The sequence below is a fragment of the Sebastes fasciatus genome, chromosome 17 (genome assembly GCF_043250625.1).
Source record: "Sebastes fasciatus isolate fSebFas1 chromosome 17, fSebFas1.pri, whole genome shotgun sequence".
Lineage (NCBI taxonomy): Eukaryota > Metazoa > Chordata > Actinopteri > Perciformes > Sebastidae > Sebastes > Sebastes fasciatus.
The window spans coordinates 7449765-7473876 of record NC_133811.1 but is presented as its reverse complement, the minus strand read 5'-3'; the positions used below and the strand labels follow the sequence as shown (position 1 = coordinate 7473876).

Below are 24112 nucleotides of genomic sequence, written 5' to 3'. Positions count from 1 at the left end.
GAGGAGTGGGACAAAATACCTGTCGACAGGTGCAGAAGTCTCATTGAGAGTTACAGAAATCGCTTGATTGCAGTGAGTGCCTCAAAAGGTTGTGCAACAAAATATTAAGTTAAGGGTACCATCATTTTTGTCCAGGCCAGTTTCATTATTTTGTTTTTTAAAATGATTCTGTTGAACCACAATTCAAAAGCAATGTCTGATTTTCATTAGTTAATTTTCAGTAATTTTTTATTTATTATTACTTTTGTCAGTTTCAAGTTATTTCAGTGACCATTGTGGGTTTTTCTTTCTTTAACAGAAGGATACCAACAATTTTGTCGTCTGTAATACAGCTTTGACACAGCGGTGGAAGAGTAAACAGTGAATATCAAAAAATACAAACAGTAGTAGTTTACATCCCCTGTGCATTTAAAGGCCTAACAATAAACACTACTATATTATATAGAGAGGTAGTTAAAAATGTAAATACATTAAATATTGCTGAAAACATTCCACTCAAAAATAGCCAACTTCAAGCAGTGCAACCTCTGTGATGTATTTATGCATTGATGTGACACAATACAAATCATTTTTCCACAATTCTGTAGACCACACAATATCTTAAGGGGGACATATCATGCTCACTTCCAGGTTCATACTTGTATTTGGGGTTTCTACTAGAACATGTTTACATGCTTTAATGTTAAAAAAACACATTCTTTTTTATCATACTGTCTGTCTGTATTCACCCTCTGTCTGAAACGCTCCAGTTTAGCACCTGTCTCTTTAAGAGACCCTCTATATTATAATGAGCCTGCATGTGACATAGGAAGGGGCGCCAAATCTGAATGGTTTGTTGAATCACATGTTTTCTGATCTAGGAAGCCCACAATAAACTAACTGGGTTGTCTTATTTCACAGTTTGTGGGTTGGTAGGGACTACAATACCCAAATGTGGGAGCACAAGTACTGAAAGAGTGAGTTTTGTGTGATATGTCCCCTTTAAGTTGAAAGACAACAACTGACAAACAAGAAAAACACAGCGATGATCAACGTCCATACAAGTCCACACTCAAAGGAGAGTGGTCAGCATGTCTGAGTATGTATATGTCGGACTAGTTTGTTAATTAAACCCCAGTTATATTTCAATATGTATCTTAAAAGACTTTTACTTTAACAAATTATTATTATATTTTTTACTAACATTATATATTATAGCCACAACTCTGAGACTCAATGAAGGTGAGGAGGTCGAATAGAAGCAAATGGACCTCAACATTTACAACCTAAAGAATCAATTACGGAAAAAAAACCCAGCAATCAATCAATAAACCAATCAAAAAGAACATTTCATTTTGCATTTACTGTATTTTTTTAAATGAAAAGATGATGATAGTATAATGAGTCTTGGATGGGCGCTGTGAATAGATTCTAACAAGAATATTTGGGGGTATTTAATTTACATGTGAGAATATTTTGTCGCATTTTTTGGACAAACATGGTCACAATAGAGAGAGAAACAAAGATTACCATCCTTTGAAAAAAGTAATTTTCTGTTGCTGATATAGTTTACTAATGATTTTATACTCGTGATTTCCATTATGATTTCCAGTTTTCCAGTTTTTCCTCATGTTTTTCAATATTTCATAGTAATGGTTCCAGTTTCCATATCTGTCTGCTCCAAACCCAAACACGCTGATCTGTGGAAACACAAACACAGTAATATACTTAATTTCATGGATTTAATTTGGGGTAAGATTGTTACCATTTAATAATTTGCATATCTAGATTTAGAGAATGTAGCTATCCGCAGTATAATATGTTAATTTTTCATCTACAGTGAATTTGTCCTTGTTGATTGTCAATTAAAAATGGGACTCAAGGTGGATGCATTTTCTATTTGATTCTGAGGTGCTGAAACCTGACAGCTTAACTCAAAGAACAAGACTCAGAATCTACAGCCATTAGTGGCATTAGGGCGAGCACCATGCATATCCGTACCAAAGTCAATGGCAATCCATTCAATAGTTGAAGTAATATGTCACTAAAACTAGAATTACCGCCTTGTGGTTGTTTGCCTCCGCCAACCAGTCAAGTTACAGTTTACATCCATGCCTGTCCAAAATGTCATCTCTTCATCATTTTATCCTGTTAGACATTTGTATGAAAATGTCATAATTAGCATATGAATTCTTGAGTTATGGCCAAAATCCTTTTTTGGGCCATTTGTGCCAAATTTGAAGACACTCAGTCAAGGCGATCCTGAGATATCGAGAGAATGGGACGGACGCGAGGGCAAAATGACCTTTGACCTCCAAATTCTAATCTGTTCATCCTTTAGACCAAGTGGATGTTTGTGCCAAATCTAAAGAAATTCCCTCTAGGCGTTTTGGAGATATTGCGTTCACAAGAATGGGACGGACGGATGGACGGACGGACGGACAATCCTAAAACATAATGCCTCTGGTCACAGCTTTCGCCAGTGTGGAGGCATGGAAACAAAAATGGCAGCCTTATGTTGGTGCTAGAGGAAAATTTGGGGGGGGGGGGATCAGCAAGAATAATCCTCTGGACATCAAGAAGGACAACATTTCATCTTCGTTTTTTTTAAAGTTGGTTAACAATTCTCTTTATTCAGTGCAGAACTTTCTCCCTTCAGCCCAGTTTGTATCTTTTTCCAACTACTAATGCTCATCTTGCAGTTCTTCTCTATAGTACAAGCATGTGTGCAAAGCTCCTTATTCAACTCACGGACCAGTTGTGGACAAATGGAAGTGAACTGGGACTATTCTTTACTATGTTTCAATGTTTTCCTACATGTGCAACCCGCATAAATGTTCAAAATGTGATTATCAGATTGACTGACTACGTCAAGTACAAGTAATGTGCAAGTGGAGAACTGTTCCACTGTGGTCCAAATGGTCCAGTTTGACCATTTGTTGAAGCAGGAACATGAGCACCAGTTTTGAGTGGCAGCATTATTTTGTTTAACATTCACCTAATTAAAAATGATTTACTTAAAAATAGTGAATGATTACCAGTGAACGTACCTCATCACACATGTGCATGCTGAGAATCAAAGTCATGAAGCCAGTGGATGGATAACTGCCCTTCCTTTTGAGCCAAACATAATGAACGTATTTCATGAACGCTGGACTGAGGATCACCACCTGTTCAGGAGTAAAAATTAAAACTTTAAACTAACATTTATGAACCATTTTATTCCAGTGAACTGTATAATACATAAAACTCACCAAATCCTTGTTGGCTATGAATCCTGAGTCTGCAGCTTTTTTTTCTCTGTTGGAGGAAACATGAAGTGTTAGAGTCTACCCTTCAAAATACGTCTTTGAGGAAATGTAATTCATGTCTGGATTACATTCAAACTCATGAAGTTTCTTCCTATTCAGGAAGTGTGACATCCCTCTACTGCACAATCAATAGGAAGTCAATGGCTAGGGACACTGTAGACCAGGGTTTATTCCATGTCTTGTTAGAATTAGACTACTTAAAAGGGAAACTTTGCTGATTTTCAACCAGCTCTGTGTCATCCCAGTGTGTGCAGATGAATGGTGTTTGGCTGTTTTTTTGGGTTACCAGCGCCCAGAACTCCAACACACAGAGCTGGTTGAAAATCTGCAAAGTATCCCTTTAAACCAGGGGTGTCAAACATATGGCCTGAGGACCAGAACCAGCTAGCCGAAGGGGTCCAATCCGGCCCACTGGATGACGTTGCAAAGCGTGAAAACGGCAGAGAAGTCATTAATTCAAAATTTTCAATGGGGCTGTCCTAATAAGAGTAGCAGGCCCTATGCTGGACACACTATTAAAGATCCCGCATGCTTACCAGCCCAGTCTCACGGCAAAGCGTGCAAGAGCCTGCCTGTCCACCGGAAGAAAGCGTGGCAGTGTCATGTTTCGTGTCATGTTTCGTGTCGCTGCGACGTGAATATTACACGCCCGCATGAAGGTGCAGTGTTTTGTTCTGATGTTTGTCACGTGTTGTGTAGTGACGGAAGTGAAACTTCAGAGCTAATTATGTAGTATATAAAGTGGAAAAGACCACTTAAGGTGGGCGGGTCAAACAAACACAGGACATTCAAGCGGGAGGCTTGTGTTTTGTTTTGCAAGTTACGTTAGTGACGTTTGTCACGTTTTTTGTAATGACTTGTCACAAGATGTTTGTCACGTGTTTCCCGTACTGACGTTTACGTTGTGTTTTACTTACTTTACATACTAATTTTAAACCCCTACAATGCCGTTTTCCCTCAACCTAACTTAGTGGTTTTCTTGCCTGATCCTAAGTCAGTAGCTTTGTTGCCCCCTGCTCGTACTGCACGTTCATACAGGTGTGTATATTCACGTCTCTGCGAGTCAAAACGTAACACTGACACGCTGTTCTCTGGTGGACAGGCGGGTGTATTACAGGCTTTGATATCGGGTTGCACGCACAGGCTTGTGATACAACACTGTCAAGCGAAAGCCATGCAGGAGCCACTGGTGAAAAAATGTCTTTGTCAAAAAGGAGAACAGTGAACAATATCGGGTTTTCCAAGAAAAATGGATCAGTTCTTATTTCTTCACCGAGGTAAATGGGGAACCAGTGTGCTTGGTGTGTTCACAGCACCTTCCAGTGCTCAAGGAATACAATATTTGCCGCCACTATCAGACTCATCATGGCAGAAAATACAAGAATTTGCAAGGATAACTTAGAACATCAAAGATAAATGAATTGTTGGCAGGTTTGAGGAAACAATCCGTTTTTTAGTCGTACCCGAGAGATTTCAGGCCTTTCATCGTCTATATTGTAAATGGATTGTTCATTAATTGTAAACGTTTTCAGAATGTATTTGTTTTTCTTTCCACTTATTATTATTTATTGGTAATTATGCAATGGTTTTACTGGTCCAGTCCACTTGAAATCAAATTATGTGGCCCATGAACTAAAATGAGTTTGACACCCGTTTTAACTTCAACGTGTTAAAACTAGAGAAAGATTGTGGTTCTAGTTACAGAAAATAATGAAAAGCAAATGCATCCTGTCTCATGCTTCAAATCAGTATTCACTTTTTTATTGTGTAGCCAAAGATCTTTTTGACACAGATCATTCCCTAACTTTAACTAAGTGTTTTCTGTTACCTTAACATAACCGTAAAAATGTCGGTCATGCTTTAGTTGCTAGCAGCGGATATTGTAGAGAAAACAAATGAAATATGTAGACACTGAATGTGTGGCAGATAAGGTCAGTGTAAACACTTTGCAAAGGCAGCAACAGCTTGCAGATATGTTTAATATGAATATTTACGTCATGGTAATAAAGATATGCCATCTGGCAGGCATTACGTTTCCTTCAAAACATATTTGCGAATGCAAATTGGTTAAATGTAATGTGCATGTGCCCATTGTTATGTGTTTCCTGATGTTATTCTTCAAATTCCTCTTACACACAGCCAACTACACAACTTCCTCTTACAGTAGTTGCTTGGTTCAAAATCATAAAGTCTTGTAATCAAATTACATCTCAGTACAGAAAAAAAATACAGATTATTTTCTTTGTTTGTACAGTTACTGTATATCTCACACCTACCTTGGAGCGAAGGACTTGAGGAGCCACTGTAAGTCATTTATCTTGAATGGAAACAGCAAAAGATAGGTGGTGTTGTCCAAATTAGTAGCACTGTTTGGATACATCACACGATGTGTTGTTCTGGTCCCAACATCTTTTTCATAGCCTTTGATACGGCCACGGTTGATCCTAAATGGTGCAGAGGATTAACATTAGTATATCATGTAGTTAAAGAACTATTATATGGTGAAAGAAGCTCACATAACAAGGAAATACAGAATATAAATGTTGCTCACTGAAGACTGGAGCTTTATGATTCACCGAACCTTATGACGACATCGTGGAAATCTATGAGAGGTCCATAGCGGGATCCATTCAGATTCCCAGAGTTCCCAACCACAGCACAAGTCCTGCAGCGGTCGGGGTTGGACTCTATCAGATTAAGACTGTGTGGGAACATCTGGAACACCTTCTCCACTGTTGCATTGTAGAAACTGAAGCTGCGTCTTTCATACTGTATGCGCTGACACACATAAAAAAAAACAGATTATCTTCAACATTTACAGTGAAACCCTGTCTTGCAGAAGTTTTGGTCATATACCCTCCGCAAATTACGGCCCCTCAAACACAGACAGGGCCAATCACCGCGCAGCATCGGCCAGCTCACGAACAGCGATCTCCTGGATGAAAGCTTTGCGTTTGTTGGACCCACCCACCCACCAGGCCCTGACACACCAAAGTTTGGGGCCATTGGTGAGCGACGGTCGGCTTAGTTTTTGCGGTGTCCCGCACCGTCGGCTCCAGTCTGCCCGTGTCGGAGGCTTTTCGGCCGATTCAGCATGTTGGAACCCGTCGCTGAGAGAAATCACTCTGATTGGCTGCTCAGCTTAAACGAGTCAGTGCACGAGAAGACAAACGGACGTGAGGAAAGCAAGCCAACGATATTTTTACAGCGACACGGCCATCTGGAATGAAGCTAAGTGGTGAGGGAGTGGGGTGTGAAAGTGGTCAGCAAACGCCGCTTTGTTTTATGTACGTATCATGACAATGGCTTGTATATCCACAGTCCTATAAAATAAATAATCATAATTATTATAACACAGTATTTAAAGATTTAAAAAGTTGACTGATTTACCTTCCACCAGTTAAAGGTCTCCTCTGTGATGTTGTTTCTCAGTGATAAAAAGGGCTCAGGAGATGCACCCATGAGCTCACTAAACCACGGATCATACTCCATTAAACATTTGTCACATGCACAAAGACTTGAGTTGCGAGGGGGGAAGGAATCACGGTACACTGATAAAATCCATGAAGATCTAGAAAACACCCCGATGGCAGTGAGACACAGCAGGGACATGACGACCCGGGTTTTTCTGGAACACATTTTTCTGGTCTTGAGTGAGGATCAGATCCAATCTGTGGAGATAGTATGTGGTGAAATACACAGTTGGATGTGTAAACCTGTCATGAACAAGCTTACATCAAAACAAATGACAGTTTATTACCATTGTAGTCATAGTGGAACTAAAACTTCAGGTTGGTGGTCTTTATTAAACTAAAACCAGTCTCCGTCTTTGGGGCATTAAGTCAGAAATAAATCCACTTTCTGACCTCACCTCCTACAATTTGAATGTTTGTTTTTGTTAACTGTGTTTACTCATGTAACGCTTTCTGCACCTTTTCATATAGGTAGCGCCCTGTGTTAGTAAAATTATTTCCCAGGTTGGCTCTAATTAAACCCTTATTCCTGTTGTTGTTTTATTTTAATAACCCATCATTATTTCCTCCCTATTTCTTATATGTGGCTTCACTGTGGTTATGTTTATACACAACAAAAATCACAGAACAACTATGTCCCCAACAATTAACTCACAATGTATTAACTAAAAGGGAATGATAATATCAAAAATATGTAAAATAGAAAAGGTTCACAATACTCTTAATAATAGTAAACCATGAAAATAGCACTTACACCTTTCACAGAAATAAACAAGTCAGTATTCACCCAAAACAATCTTCTATGCTCCTTCAACCTTCTAAGGTCACTAGCATATATGTTACCCTTTAATGTACTTGGTCTAGCCAAAAATACCATAAAGCAATACCAAAGAATATGAAATGAACTCTTATGGTTTCTTTTACTTGACCAATAATAATCTGGTGGGCCCACACACACTCACACACACACAAACAAGCTGGCAAACAGAAAAGGACCATTAATGAAAACAACCCCCGTTGCAGGCCTGGTCGATGCTTGGGAACGTGGTGGCCAAAAACAGTTGAGACCGTTTTGCTCTAACCGAGCCAAAACAATAAGAGCTGAGTACTCACAGTAGCGTAGCAGAGTTTGTGTCAAAGAGTGCTAATGTTGCACCTCCAACTAGGCGTGGGCAATACATCGAATATAGTCGATGTATCGCGGCTTGTCCCACGCGCGGTATATAAAATGACTATATCGCGAACATCGACTACAAATTGTCACGTAATGTTTTTCAGCCATCCCCCCGGCATGAGACTCGCTGTGTGATTTATTCGGCCGGCGTGTTTTTGTTTATGGAGGGAAGCAGTGGAGAGAGAAGGAGCCCCAGAGCCCAGAGAAAGCGAAAGAACTGAAGCGGCAAAGCGAGTACGGTAGAGAGAACACGACCAAAGCAACCAGAACCAGCCCAGAGGCAAATGACTCTGGCTTCCTCACTTTCCAAAGCAATCCCATTTGACAAAAAAGTGCAAAATGCAAAGAAATCACGGCCGCTGTAAACACCTACATCACAACGTTAGCGTAGTTGAAAAGCCCGGATTCAAAAGACTCATTAAGACACTTGATCCAAAATATGAACGTCCAGCTAACAGAACCAAAGCTGTGAGCCTGAATAAGTGGACAACTGCAGTTTTGGCCACAGCCTTCACCTCGCGATTTGTGAGTCTTTCTACACTGCTGGGAAAATAATATTTTTTTTTATCAGCAATGTTATAACAGCTTACTATTAAACATAACAATAAGTTACTTTACACTTATTACCATTAAAAACACTGTAAGGCATGTATTGCCAGATAACTATTTGGTTAAAGTGAATACTGTTTTGTTAAATTTAACTTGTGATTTCTCCCTTTTTCCATGCAAGATTAAAATATATTAGTTCCAATAGATCCCCCTAATGAATATAAACAAGAGGGGTGCAAAAAGCTGGCTGGCTGATAGCTGACCGTGGCAGGCCGACGGGTGAAATCTTCTTTCTCCCTCGTTGCCAGAGGAGCTACCAGGCTTTATCCGGGTCACCTGGAGGCTCTCTGGGCATTCTAGAATGTCCTTCAGAGGTAGTTAGCTTGGCTAGTTAGCTGGAAAGGCTAACGGCGCGATATCAGCTACGGCGTCGATAGTCACTTAACTACTCACAATGTATACATTCGGCGTTTTACTGGCTTGTAGTCAAATACTGTATGTTTATATTGAACTGAACATGTCAATATTAACCAAAATATATTTATTCTGAGCAGAACCATCAGGAAACCGGTTCTACAGATGTCAATGAGGAAACATTATGAATGAATATTTAAATTAATTCCCTGTAAGAATGAATAAATAAAATGAAATGCAGACTTTAAACTGTGTTACCTTCATCACAATGATCAAATGTTTTGCGGCTCCAGACAGATTTTTTTTTCTTTTTTTTTTGCCTAAAATGGCTCTTTTGGTAGTAAAGGTTGCTGACACCTGTCAGTGGAAGTAAAACGTCAGGTTGCTGGTCTTTATTAAACTAGTCTCCGTCTTTAGGGCATTCAGTCAGACATAAATCCACTTTTTGACCTCACCCCCTACAATTTGAATATTTGTTTTTTGTTAACTTTGTTTACTCAGATGGTATGTAAATTGTAGCCTACTATCTGTTGATATTCAAATTAATCACAATAAACAAGTTCTACAAAAGAAAATGAGGAAACATTATGAATATTAAAATTAATTTCTTGTAAGACTGAATAAATAAAATGAAATGCAGAAAAAAACTTGAAATAAAGTGGCTCAAATGTTTGTTTGTTTACTCAGACATTTATGGGAATTAAAAAAAATATATATTTTCACATTTTCTTCCATAAAAGCTGGTATAGCTCCATACAATTGTGTATATATTTTATATGTTTTATCAGTGTTATGCCTGAGAGCAGCATAGGAGTCACTCATATCAGCCAAATTAATCACAACAAAAAAGTTCTACAGAAGACAATGAGGAAATATTATGAATATTAAATTTAATTTCCTGTAAGACTGAATAAATAAAATGAAATGCAGTAAAACCTTGAAATAAAGTGGCTCAAATGTTTGTTTTCTCAGACATTTATGGGAATTAAAAAAATATATTTTCACATTTTTCTTCCATAAAAGCTGGCACTTCCATACAATTGTGTATATTTTGTATATATTTTATCACAGTGTTATGCCTGAGAGCAGCATAGGAGTCACTCATATCAGCCAGACTGACGGACTTTACCATGTTGTGTGTATGTGGGCTGCGCACAAATTGTTTGCTTTTATCTCTTTATACCTCCACAAGTCGATGAAGTGCGTCGGGAGCGTGCCAAACGCACTTTTGGTAATACCGTGGCCATGGCCTGTTCATTATTCATCCTAACAGTGTAGATCGCCAAAGGTCCATACGTTTATTTCATTGACGTGTTGTCTACCCACCTCTCTCTCTCTCTCTCTCTGTGTGCTCCTCTGTGCGCTTCACCAGATCGAAACAGGAGCAGAGCGCAATCAGCTGTTAAGTAACCAGGGCGCATTCAGATGAGGTGTCGGTCACATGATTAAAGATGAGAGATTTCTGTGTAATTATATATAATATTTTAAAGGCAGATCATTGTGTGAGAAAGAGTTGTTAAAGAATATATAATTTCCTTCGTATGATTTGTGTTTTATTTGAGGAATAATTTTAATATTGTGGTGATCAATTAGCCTGATAGGAGGAGCTTCAGATTTTAAGGAGCTCCATGAAAACACGACATTGTGTCTTAATTAATGTCATTAATTATTCTAAACCCACCATCACTTTAAATGTGTTAAAATGTCTGTAATTTTTTTTTCTCTTACCTGACCAGATATCTAGTTAATTTGTAGATAAATCCAGTATTTCCCCACAGAAACAGGCTGCTGAGGCCAGAAGAAGACTGGAAGACATGTGTGATAGCAACAGATAAGTAGGCAGAACTACCTGTAGGAAGGGTTGTGGGATTTAGCATGAGTGGGGGGGGAAAAAACATATAAAAAGCTTGTAGCCTACACACTGTATATGAAATGCTGATTCTGTATAATAGGCCTCTTTTTTTCAAATTATTTTCCTTTGAGCCTTTTGAATTATTGTTTTAGAAAATGAAGAAAAAAATAAAATAAAAACATTGAAACATATGTTTAGGTCCACCCTGAAATAATGTTGATCCACCACTGAAAACCAATTCACAATTTCAATTCACGTTTTGTAATTATTTCCACATCAGTTCATCTTCTATCAGTGTGGATTCAACAAAAGTGGGACTTTAAGCATTGTCTATTTCATTTTATTTTGAATTTTTTGTATTTTAATTTAACGTGAATTTAAAGTGAATGATCTGAATACTTCTTAAACCACTGTGTGTACATTGAGGGAAGCTCTATCCATAAACTTAATTTCCATAAACGCATTTTCATATCAGACCAATACAGCTGTCATTAAAAAACAGTTTGCATTAATTCTCTCATGGTTGAGGATTGAGTATTTAAAAAAGCAAAAGTTTTCATTTTATTCTTATCGTTATTGTTGTCTTCAAAAATAAAAAATTATAAGAATAATGATACATCATCATTATTATTATTTTCACTTGATGACTGTAATAATATTTCCATTTATTTATAAGCCAAAATAAAACCTAAAATCTATGAAAATTATGCTGTCAGTTAAATTAATAATAAAATCCATAATAACAGTATTATTTTTATAATTAGTAGTAGTATTGTTATTAATACCAATATCAATATTAATAATAACAATAATATTAATAATAATAATAATTATTATTATATAAAAAGTTATATAAAGTTCAAATGCATTCATGTTTTTTTTGTCCTACCTGATCAGAGAGTGAATCCGCTTCTATTCCAGTTATAAAGAGTAAACAGGTATCGGAGTATCTGAGGGTAATGATAAACTAGGTGAATGCTCATTGGTGCACTGTAGATATCAATCAAGTGGTTGTTTGATTGGCATATCTGTGGTGAAGGGGTGGGGTTTGTGCGCAGGAGTCCAAGATCCAACCAGACATTAATATTTATAATCATTTTCTGCGCAACAGTTCAGATTTTACCCCTCTTCTGTCATTATATTAACATATAGTCCTTCAATGAAAAATATTAAAAAAAAGATTTCAAACGGTTGTGAAAAGAAATAAATTCTATTACTTTTTAAAATTTGAAATTCAGAAAATTCTTTCTCTATGTGGCTGTTTGAATATCTTCTGTGCCCGAATAGGCACCCAAGTATCATGATAGTATTGAATCAGGAGATGGGTGTATCGTCCCTTACTTACTTCGTTAGTCCTTGTTGCGCCTGGTGGCACATAGGGCACGGACTAAGGATCTCCACTCATCTCTGTTGTTTGCTTTCTTCTCAATGCTGTTCCAGCTGTATCCTCTCGTCTTCATCTCTCCTACGATGGTTCGCCTCCAGGTTGTTTTGGGCCTCCCTCTTTTGCGTTTTCCCTCTGGTGTCCAACGCAATGCCACTTTTGTCATGTCATCAGTTGGTTTCCTTAATACATGTCCAAGCCATCTCCATCTTCTTATCAAAATTGTATTGTAGAAGGACATATAGTATGAATTTGCTTCATTTGAGTCTTTGTGGAGGAAGAAGGAAGTTAACGCTTTTATTGTTGTAGTCTGAGTAACAGGAGGTCATGTTTTTACCGGTGTTGGTTTGTTGGTTTGTGGGTTTGTTGTAATAAAGTAATAAAGTAATATCACTAATTAGTAAGGGAAATGTCTTTATTCTTTGATTTTTGGGTTTCTGAAAAAAAATTTAATAAATAATTCCTGACAATGACTGATATATTTGACTTCAGGACATCTCTGACTACATACATACTGAAAATCAAAAAAATTTACTGGATTCATTTAGAGATTTTTCAAAGTAAAAGTCCCTAGAAGTGTATGATTCAACTATTTCCCGTAGTGTAGTGTAGAAAAAGTGAACAAAAATGACAATAAATCGTAATATCGAATTGCAATACTTAAAAATGGCAATTTATATCGAATCAACACTCAAGTATCATAATAGTATCCAATCAGGAGGTGGGTGTATCGTCCCAGCCCTAGTAAATATACTGTACATGTAGCAGCGTCATCATGCAGAAACCTACGTCAGGTCATACTACGTCGTCCTCAGAGGAAGATGAGGAGGGGAGCAGGTACAGAGAAGGTCTCATAGCACCTGCAGCTCCATCATCAACTGGGGGGCCAGGAGAAGAACTACTGACAATGATGAGAGAATTTATGACAGCACAAAATAGGAGGGAGGAGGGCCTGTTAGCAGAGATCCGAGGCCTGAGATATGCTGCTCCTACTCCAAGCACGGTGACAGCAAGCAGTCCAAGAATTGATCTGCCGACGCCAGTACCCCAGCGTGGGCAATGGGATGCACCAACAGAGACGTTCTCTCCTATAGCAGCAGCTATAGACTATAACAGCAGCCCTGAGCATCCAAGACCAGGGTGGAGACATTACAACGAGCCCAAATTATCCCCGTTTCAGATGGGGGAGGATATTGAGAACTATTTGTTACGTTTTGAGCGTATTGCCAAAACATGGAGATGGCCGGAGAATGAGTGGGCATGCAGACTCGTTCCACTGCTGTCGGGGAAGGCATTGGAGGCCTACACCATGATGGATGAGGAGAGGGCCCACTGCTACAACGACCTGAAGGGAGCACTGTTGACCAAGTTTGACATCTCTCCAGAGACGTATCGGCAGTGGTTCCGGTCCACAGTGGTACCACCTGGTGAAACCCCCACAGAGACCTACCACCGCCTGAAGGGTCTCTATCGACGCTGGATTCGGCCAGAGCAGCACACCAAGGAGGAGGTCGGTGAGGCCATTATCCTGGAGCAGCTACTCCGGATACTCCCCCCTGAAGTGAGGACCTGGGTGAAGGAGCATGAACCAGAGGGGGGACTCTCCGCTGCCAAGCTGGCGCTACAGTACCTCAACGCTCGGAGAGGAGGACCAGCTGCACGTTCCTACAGTGCAGCCCCCAGACCTACACTTCAGTTACCCCAGCCCCGGCCTACGAGGAGAGAGTTTAGCCAGGAACCACCAGGTAACTTCAGCTCGGCCCTAAACCAACGAGGACCCGGTAAGGACTTTGTTTGTTTTTATTGTCAACAGCCAGGGCACAAAGCTTCTGTGTGTCCCATACGCAAAGCTAAACTCACCTGCGCTTGCTATGCTCCCCGGCCTGAGGTGGAGGATAGTGAAATGAGGTTACAACGCTACAAAACTGACGGTTAATGGCCAGCAGGTTACTGCTCTTTTGGACAGTGGTAGCTTCATGTCGCTGGTGCGGCAGGATCTGGTGCCTGTAAACAGTGTGGATTACAGCAGACAAGAGGACATACTATGTGTTCATGGGGATAAGCATCCTTATCCCACAGCTGAATTAACTGTTACCATTGATGAACAGTCTTACTTGTTGACTGTTGGGGTGGTTGCAAAGTTACCTGTTGCTGCCCTCTTGGGTTGGGACTTACCTGTACTTCTGGACTTGCTGCAGGAGAACAGGCCAGTGGAAACTGACACTGGACAGAGGGGTGGTGCAGTTTGTGCTGGAGATGAGGGATCGGCTGTCAAGGTACCAGGAGGAGGCAGAGGTTAACCTGCGGGAGGCCCAGAAAAGCCAAAAGACCTGGTATGACCAACAGGCCCGGCACCGTGAGTTCCAGCCTGGCCAAAAGGTTTTGCTGCTTCTCCCTTCATCCAACAGCAAGCTCCTAGCAAAATGGCAAGGGCCGTACCTCATCACCCGAAAAATGGGTCCGGTCACTTACGAGGTCCATCACCCAGACAAGAAGAAACCCAAGCAGACCTACCATGTGAATCTCTTGAAAGAGTGGAAGGACCGGTTGATCCAGGTACCAGGGGAGGTTCTGATGGCAAGGAAGGTCGACAGTGAAGAAGAGGTGGAGATGGGACCAGAGACCCTTACTACACCAGCTGCTCCTGTGTTGGCACATCTTGAACCAGGACAAGTTGCACGGCTCCTACAGGTCTTCAAGATGACGCCGTCCTTATTTGCTGCCAGCCCAGGGAAGACAACGCTAGTGGAGCATGTCATTTGCCTCAAAGATGGACGACCAATTCGTCAACGTCCCTACCGTATTCCGCAGCAGCTGGTGGGAAGACTGCAGCAGGAGGTGGAGGAGATGTTGAAACTTGGAGTGATTGAACCATCCAACTCAGAGTGGTGTAGTCCGGTGGTCATCGTCTTCAAGAAGGATGGCTCCCTCCGAATATGCATTGATTTCAGGAAGATCAATGCCATCTCAGAGTTTGACGCCTATCCCATGCCAAGAATCGAGGACTTGCTGGAGAAGATCGGAGCTGCAAAGTACATCACCACCCTTGATCTCTGCAAGGGATATTGGCAGGTGCCACTGGAGGAGACAAGCAGACCCTACACGGCGTTCCGAACCCCAGCTGGACTCTACCAGTTTACAGTGATGCCATTTGGACTACACGGAGCACCAGCCACCTTCCAGAGACTGATGAACAGAGTACTCCAGGGTTGTGACAACTGCAGCGCTGCATACCTGGATGATGTGGTGATCTTCAGCAACACCTGGGTAGAGCATGTCCAACATCTATCACTTGTTCTGGGAAGGATCCAGAAGGCTGGGCTGACACTCAACCTTTCCAAGTGTGAGTGGGCGCGAGAGGAGACACAGTACCTTGGTTACCAGTTGGGACGAGGGGAGGTACGGCCACAAGTGGATAAGGTGGAAGCTATCCAGAACTGCCCTCGACCACGGACCAAGAAGGAGGTACGGTCCTTCCTGGGATTGATTGGGTGGTACAGGCGATTCGTGCCACAGTTCGCGACCATTGCAGCCCCACTCACAGCTTTGACCCGCAACGAACACAGGAACCCAGTAACTTGGTCAGATGACTGTGAAACAGCCTTCAGCACCTTGAAAAAACACCTGTGTTCTTCTCCCGTCCTCAAGAGTCCAGACTTCAACAAAAGATTTCTGGTACAGGTGGACGCATCGGCAGTCGGCCTTGGAGCAGTCCTGGCCCAAGGGGACCCTGGGGACGAACACCCGATTTTGTACCTCAGCCGCAAGATGCAGCCACGTGAGACCAGGTATTCCACTGTGGAAAAAGAGGGCCTGGCCATCAAGTGGGCACTGGATAGCCTACGTTACTACTTGCTTGGACGAGAGTTTGACCTGGAAACTGACCATCGGGCTCTCACCTGGATAAACACCATGAAGGATCACAATAGCCGCCTGACTCGATGGTACCTCTCACTGCAGCCCTTCAAGTTCTCCATCCGACATCGATCCGGCAAGGCCAATGTGGTGGCAGATTACCTTTCCAGGTTGCCGCACATCGCCAACCTCCGGGAGGAGGGGGATGATGTGACGGAGTAGCCGTCACTGACTGTGGGCAGCGCACACACATCACCTCAGGCCACACACACCAACATTTCTCCGCTGCGCCGCAGGCACACACACACACACACACGCCAAACATTTCTCCGCTCCCTTCCTGATTCACTCCGTAGTTAAACACATCGCGACATATCTCTCTCCCCTAAACTGTTTATCAGTAGTGCGACCAAAGGTGCACACTTGATTGTTCTGCTGTTTCCTATACGCATATATTTACACAAACATTATTCACACTCACCAGTTGCTGAAACGCTGCCTGTCCCACCTTTGTCAGAAGTGGGATTGACGAGCAAACAGGGCCGTAACAAGTCCCCCCGTTATAAAGGGTGCCCTCGCGCGTTTTGGAGATCATGTGATCAGTTTAAATATGTTTATTATTTGAAATTGTGATTATGTTGCAAATTAACTTGTTTTGGTTGGGGGGGGAAAGTTTAGACAGAGGTATATCATTTATATGTGGGATATGCCTGGGTTGAAGGGACTAGGGATATCTTCTATGATGAAAGATGATGTTAATTGTTATTTTTCTGTGTAAAGAATACGCCCAGGGGAGGGGCTATTAGTTTAAAAGGGGGTCATCTTGGCCACCTGGGGGAGTCTGGTCTGGAAGTGTTGACAGAGAAGGTCACACTCAGACACTCAGGAAGGTAAAATATAGATTGTATTGTTGGATTGTTTTTGCCTATTCTGAAAGAAATCATGGAGTTATTAAGGAACTCGATTTTCCGTACTATTTGCTGTTTTGTACAGAGCTTATTTTCTATTTTTCACTTTTTGTAAATAGTAAGCAATGATTGCACTTTGGGAGGCCGGCATAATAAAAAGGGGATTAACACAACGTTTTCCGACTACGCCAGTGTTTTTCATGTTGCACGGAGTTTTGACATAGAACCCCGCGACAGTCAGCTCCACCATCTGATGTTACCCGGCTTCCGAGGTATGTGAAAGATGACGTACATGTCAGTTGTTGTCCATTTAGCTCTATGACAGGTGGTTCTTTCATGTTAAGGGGCATGTCTTCTGTTTCTTTGATCTTAATCTTAAATCCCAGCATGCTTGCATTCTTCTGTAATCTAAATTTAGATGTTTTGTCTTGCATGTGACTTGGTAGATGTGATAGGAGAGTGAGTCCATCTGATAACAGTGTTTGAGTTGTTTAGGGCTGTTTGCATTACCCAGTCCGTAAATACAATGAACAACAGGGCCAACATCACACACCCGTATCTCACTCCTGATTTAACAAGGAAGCTGGTGTCATTTGTGCAGAACACAAGTGATACTATCTTTGCTGGTATTCCATAATGTCTGCGAATTTTATCGTCCCAACCCTAGGATATTTCAGAAAATTCTTTCTCTATGTGGCTGTTTGAATCTTTTCTGTGCCCGAATCGGCACTCAAGTATCATGATAGTATTGAATCAGGAGATGGGTGTATCGTCCCAGCCCTAGTATATAGGGCTGGGACATGTAGCAGCATCATCATGCAGAAACCTACGTCAGGTCATGATGTGGGAAAAAAGGTTTTAGAAGGACTTGAAGGGAAAACAGCATTTTGATGCTAAAACACACTTTGACCAAAATGTGAATGTTGGGATTTGAATACATGAAGAACACCACTAGGAAGATACAGGATGATAGAAAAACGTACACACAAAGTACAGAGAAAATAGAAAGACGCTGAGAGAGATTTTGACCCCCTCCTCTCTGGTAAAACAAGAGTGGTTATTGAGCTGGTTTATCAGGTCTGAAGGGAGTGCTGTCTTGATGAATCGTAACAGTTCTGGCAGAGTTCACCACCACATTCTGAGAAGGGACATTTCAAGGACATCTATTTTTATGTATGGGCAGAACTGGCAGTTGTATGGTAATTAAAATACCTGCACAATTAGTCATCTGTACTGATAGGGCAATGCAGTGTCCTGGCTCTGCTGATGTTGGTAGAGATCAGGTGGTAGATTACAGTTTACGTGTTTGGATGGCAGGAAGCTATGCTTGTGTTTCTGCAGCTCATAACCTCTTGTGTGTGAATCAAGGTACGACGTGAAGCCCAATGAAGTGCAGCATGCCAGTAACACTTATTATATGAAGACATATGAGAAGTATATGAGTGTACATATTTACTAGGGTTGGGAAAAAAATCGCTTCACCTACAGTATGTAATGCAATTTTCTTTTTTTTTTTACGATTTTGAAATCGATTTCTTTAATGCCAGAATCAATATATTTGCTTCATTTGAGTCTTTGTGGAGGAAGAAGGAAGTTAACGCTTTTATTGTTGTAGTCTGAGTAACAGGAGGTCATGTTTTTACCGGTGTTGGTTTGTTGGTTTGTGGGTTTGTTGTAATAAAGTAATAAAGTAATATCACTAATTAGTAAGGGAAATGTCTTTATTCTTTGATTTTTGGGTTTCTGAAAAAAAATTTAATAAATAATTCCTGACAATGACTGATATATTTGACTTCAGGACATCTCTGACTACATACATACTGAAAATCAAAAAAATTTACTGGATTCATTTAGAGATTTTTCAAAGTAAAAGTCCCTAGAAGTGTATGATTCAACTATTTCCCGTAGTCTAGTGTTAAAAAAGTGAACAAAAATGACAATAAATCGTAATATCGAAGTGCAATACTTAAAAATGGCAATTTATATCGAATCGACACTCAAGTATCATAATAGTATCCAATCAGGAGATGGGTGTATCGTCCCAGCCCTAGTAAATATACTGTACATGTAGCAGTGTCATCATGCAGAAACCTACGTCAGGTCACGATGTGGGAAAAAGGTTTTGGAATGACTTGAAGGGAAAATATCATTTTGATGCTAAAACACACTTTGACCAAAAATGTGCATGTTAGGATTTGAATGCATGAAGAACACTACTGGGAAGATACAGGATGATCAAAGAACGTACACACAAAGTACAGAGAAAATAGAAAGACGCTGAGAGAGATTTTGACCCCCTCCTCTCTGGTAAAACAAGAGTGGTTATTGAGCTGGTTTATCAGGTCTGAAGGGAGTGCTGTCTTGATGAATCATAACAGTTCTGGCAGAGTTCACCACCACATTCTGAGAAGGGACATGTCAAGGATATCTATTTTTATGTATGGGCAGAACTGGCAGTTGTATGGTAATTAAAATACCTGCACAATTAGCCAGCTGTACTGATGTTGTTGGAGATCAGGTGGTAAATTGCAGTTCACGTGTTTGGATGGCAGGAAGCTATGCTTGTGTTTCTGTAGCTCATAACTCTTGTGTGTGAATCAAGGTACGACGTGGAGCCCAATGAAGTGCAGCATGCCAGTAACACTTATTATATGAAGACATATGAGAAGTATATGAGTATACATATTTACTAGGGTTGGGGGAAAAAATCGATTCACCTATGTATCGCTGTTGCATTTTCTGCTTCGTTGTCCATATTGCAAAGGAATCACACCGTATATATCCTTTGGTTTGTTTATTTTCGCTCTCTTCTTCACAGCACTGGTAAACATATCAGTAGCGATGGAATGGGCAATTCCTGCTTACATTCATCATTGCCGTAAAGTGCTGTAACGTAACATATGCCGTAAACAGAAACAATCACGACAGTTACACAGGAAATCACGTCGCATAAAAACAGGACGTATAACTTACAATAAAAGTGCTCACCAAAATAAATCTAAATTGGAAGCATGAATAAAATGAGATAATACAACTTAAAGTTAATATAATAACATTACAGATGAGAACACAACTTAACACCCCCACTTGTTCTCATCATCTCAAGCCATATACTTAATTTCCAAAGAACCACCTTTTGAATTTGACAATCTTTACCTTTGCTACAGGTTTTGTCAATATATCTGCAACCATGTTCTCTGATGGGCAGTAGACAACATCTATGTTACCCTCACTGAGTGCTTCACGAATGAAATTATATTTTACATCAATATGTTTGGACCTCTGTCTGTTCAATGTTCTCAGTGCAATGGCCCCCTGATTGTCACCATGAATATTTCTACAGGTGTACACTCTGTTATCCATGCAATTTAACAGTTGTGTTGAAAGCAGCATGCTTTCTCGAGTAGTGGTTGCTAGACCAATGTATTCAGCCTCACAAGTTGACAGAGCCACCGTTGACTGTTTCTTTGATTCCCATGAAATTGCAGGACCTTGTTTTATCAGGCTAAAACAATACCCTGTAGTGCTCTGTCTATCTTCCACTGAAGATGCCCAATCAGAGTCACGGAATGCTATCAGGTTTAAATCCTCTTTACTTTTCTTGAAACTCAGTTCATAGTCACTCGTACCTTTTAGGTATCTCAAGACGTGTTCTCTGCTTTTGGCTTTGCCAGGGTTTGTGAAAGTTTGCTCACAATCCAACTAATATCTGGTCTGGTGCAGGTCATGGCATAAATCAGACTGCCCACATTTCACGATACTCTTTGGGGTTACAAACCTCCTTTTTGTCATCCTCCTCATTTGTGACATCCTCCAGTTTTGCTCATATGGAGTAGATCTGGGTTTACACTCTGACATCCCACATACAGCCCTGTAACAATAATCAACAGTTGTTTGAGTCACATCATTATCTTTAAAGTCTGGTAGATAATCCTCCAAGAATTTTGGAGGTTTCTTTTCTCTTCTTGGGTAGCGATGGTTTTGATTATGTCTATATGTTTTTGCGTCTGTACTGTTTTCATTTTCATTTAGGGTTACGTTTTCTGTATTTTCCTCATGTTGTAACCCATCTGTATCATCTGTGTTTACCTTCTCCTCGTTCTCACATAGGATCTGATTTTCTGTAATGTCTTGACTCTGTGGCACATCAGCACTACTCTCATCATCAGGTTCTCTGTTTTCATACGCCTGGATTTCTGAATCACACTCATCTGTTTTTCTGTCTGTTGTTCAACGCTGTTCTTTTTAATGAATTTCACCAGTCTGTGTTTTGACACCTTTTCTGTATGTGGATTGTAGACCAGGTATGCTGGGCTGTTCTTACTGTACCCCACAAATATTCCTTTTTCACATCTGGGGTCTAGTTTCTTATGATCTTACTTGTATGTGTAACAATCTGATCCAAATACCCACATTTTTGAAAGATCTGTCTTTCTTCCTGTTAGCATGAAGTATGGTAGGTTTTTTGTCCTTTCGTTGTAACATCTGTTGTGAATATGAGCAGCATTTTGAACGGCATAAGGCCATAACACTTTTGGCAATCCCTTTTGTAATAGAAGTCACCTCCCCATTTCAAAAAGGGTTCTCCATTGTCTCTCGGCTGTACCGTTTTGGTGAGGAGATTAAGGGGATGATGTCTCATGTATTATACCGTTCTCCCTTAATAGTGACTGAAAAACATTGCTCATGTATTCTGTGCCGTTATCTGATCTGATACATTTTACAGTGTCGTAATGGTGCGCTGTCTGCTAGGAACCTCTCCGTTGCTAATGCTGTCTCACTCTTGTTTTTTAAGGAAGTACACAGACACTGAGCCTGAAAAATCATCTGTGAATGAAATGGCATATTTGTGTCCCTCTAGGCTGGTTGGCTCAATAGGACCAGCCAAATCAGTATGAACCAAATCCAGGGGCACATTAGCTTTGGCATTTGTTTCCTTATTTCTGGTGTTGACAAATTTTCCCTCTGTGCAAACATTACACTATATCTTGGTGTTACCTGAGATCTTCATGCCCTCTACTGCATCTGGCAATTTCAATACATTATCTACATTGCATTATCCAAACATCTCATGCAATGTTTTGACATCACAAGTAAAAATCACTTTGTCACTGGACATCATGTCATTTACTGCTCCATCTGCTAACTCCCTGTAGTGTTTCTTTGGGTCGAAAGTCTCAACGAAACTCACAAATAAGTTTTCCTCTCTGATGATGTGAGATGTAGCTCCACAATCTACCATTATTCCATTTCTTTTAATATTGTCTGGTGGAAACTTTTGGATGGCTTTTCTGTCTCTTCATAGCTTCGGAGTCTACTTTTGAACTCAGTAAACGTCAACTCCTCGCTGCTCTGTGTCGTATGGATGGCGAAAGGCTTGTAAGACTCTGGAAGGCCCTTCAGAATCATAGCTATTATTAGTCCATCATTAATCACTTCATTTGCATTTCTTAGGGAAGTTACTGCTTTTTCAGCATGTGTGATATAGTCTGTCACAGTCTCTTCAGGCTCTTTCCTTAGGGAAGTTAGCTCTGTATACAGTACAGGGCGATAATTCTTGGCTTACCCTGACTGGCGTAATGACTCCATAGTATTTGTAGGGCTTTTTTACTGTCATCCGCTGCATCTCTCATCACCAACGAGAGGCTTTTGTCATCAAGGAACTGAATTAGTTCAGCGTAGCATTCTGCATTCTTTTCTGGATTGTGGTCAGCGGTGGAAAGTATTGTGTCAAATTAATTTGATAGTTTTAATTTATGTTTATTAATAATAACAATAATAATAATAATAATAATGATAATAAATATGGTACTTACAGCACTCTTAATTGACCTGAAACCACCTTTTCACCACTGAAGATGCATTTTTTGATGAACAGTCACTGTCAGCACTAACCTGAGTGACTGTGATGACTCCCTTTCCTGTCAATCTGTCCATTTGTCATGTTTTCCAGATACCTGGTGGCAGGGGTTCGTTATGGCCAACTGGAAACACCTGGACCCAGTGTTCCCAGTCTATGCTCCGGGTGCTACTAGCAGTCTGTCTCCGTCTGCCGTGCTGCTGCTGCTGCAGTTCTCTCCCTTCTCCCAACAGGAAGCCATTTGTTCGTTTTCATGTGTCTTAAGTTTATCCTTATTGCATCTTACGACACCCCCCCCCCCCCCCCCCCACACACACACACATCCATCTACATCTACCACCTAAAGAATCAATTTCAGATCAAATAGAAATCAATCAATGATCATAAAACATAAATAACTTTTACATTTGCATTTACTGTATTTCTATCTTTAGATTTTTTAATGAAACTTTGGTTCTGTGAATAAATTCTAACAGAGAAAGGTTGAGGGGATTTCATTTACATGTTCAAGAACATTTTGTCACATCTATTCAACTAACATGGTCACAATGAGATGTTACTAGGTGAATTGTGCCAGGCAAATAATGATTTTAGAGGCTTTTTATAATAGCGGGCATGTAAATATTGCACCAGATTAAAACTGTTTTCTAAACAAAATGGAAAGCACCTTCAATGGAGTACTGAAAGACAAAAGACAAGACTTCTATGCAAGTGAAGTTTCCAGAAATGACTCCCCTAAACCTCAACACACTGACAAGAAACATGCATGACAATGAGCAGAAACAACTCCACTTATTTTTTTTCCAATAAATTACCCATTTCTCCTATAATGACCATGATGTATCAATAAAGCGGTGGGTGCTGCTCATTAACGCAATTGACAAAGATACATTAGATCAATATTAATGTTTGTTGAGTCTTATCGGACCTATCACATTCAGACTCTGATGGAGGTGGCCAGTGCCAGCTCCGGCCCCCACTTTGGCCCCGCCCCTGGCAGACAGACATAAGCACAGAGAGAGAGATGGATAGTAAACAGCAGAGGATCAGAAGAAGCAGAGAAATGCGCTTCTGATGTAAACAGTCAGGCTTCAGCTCGTGCGGAGATTAATAGCACGGGGCTTCCGTTCACTACGGGAACCCACGCGGTGCAAATCCGCTGGTTCTGCACCGTTATGTATCACCATTATGAATCTCCCAGAGAACCTGATATGGGGAGGGCAGAGGAGAGGACCGGCAGCTTGTGAGAAGCTCCGGTACGCATGAAAAAGTCACGGTACGCCAAGGAGTAAAATGAGTAAAATACTGCGTACCGCTACATAACGGCCCACTTCGAGCACTGCTCATCTCTCA

At 40.7% G+C, this 24112-nt stretch overlaps 1 protein-coding gene across 1 annotated transcript; it reads right to left on the bottom strand.

Annotated features, from left to right (window-relative positions):
* Window positions 1–510: 510 nt before the first annotated feature.
* On the bottom strand, window positions 511–10752 carry LOC141754766 (CMP-N-acetylneuraminate-beta-galactosamide-alpha-2,3-sialyltransferase 1-like). The gene is made up of 7 exons (XM_074614033.1): window positions 10629–10752; window positions 6681–6961; window positions 5872–6068; window positions 5567–5734; window positions 3234–3279; window positions 3030–3149; window positions 511–1679 (listed from the first exon to the last, which is right to left on the bottom strand). The coding sequence occupies exons 2-7, from the start codon at window positions 6927–6929 to the stop codon at window positions 1506–1508; spliced, it is 954 nt and encodes a 317-aa protein (XP_074470134.1). The 5' UTR covers window positions 6930–6961; window positions 10629–10752; the 3' UTR covers window positions 511–1505.
* Window positions 10753–24112: the final 13360 nt, after the last annotated feature.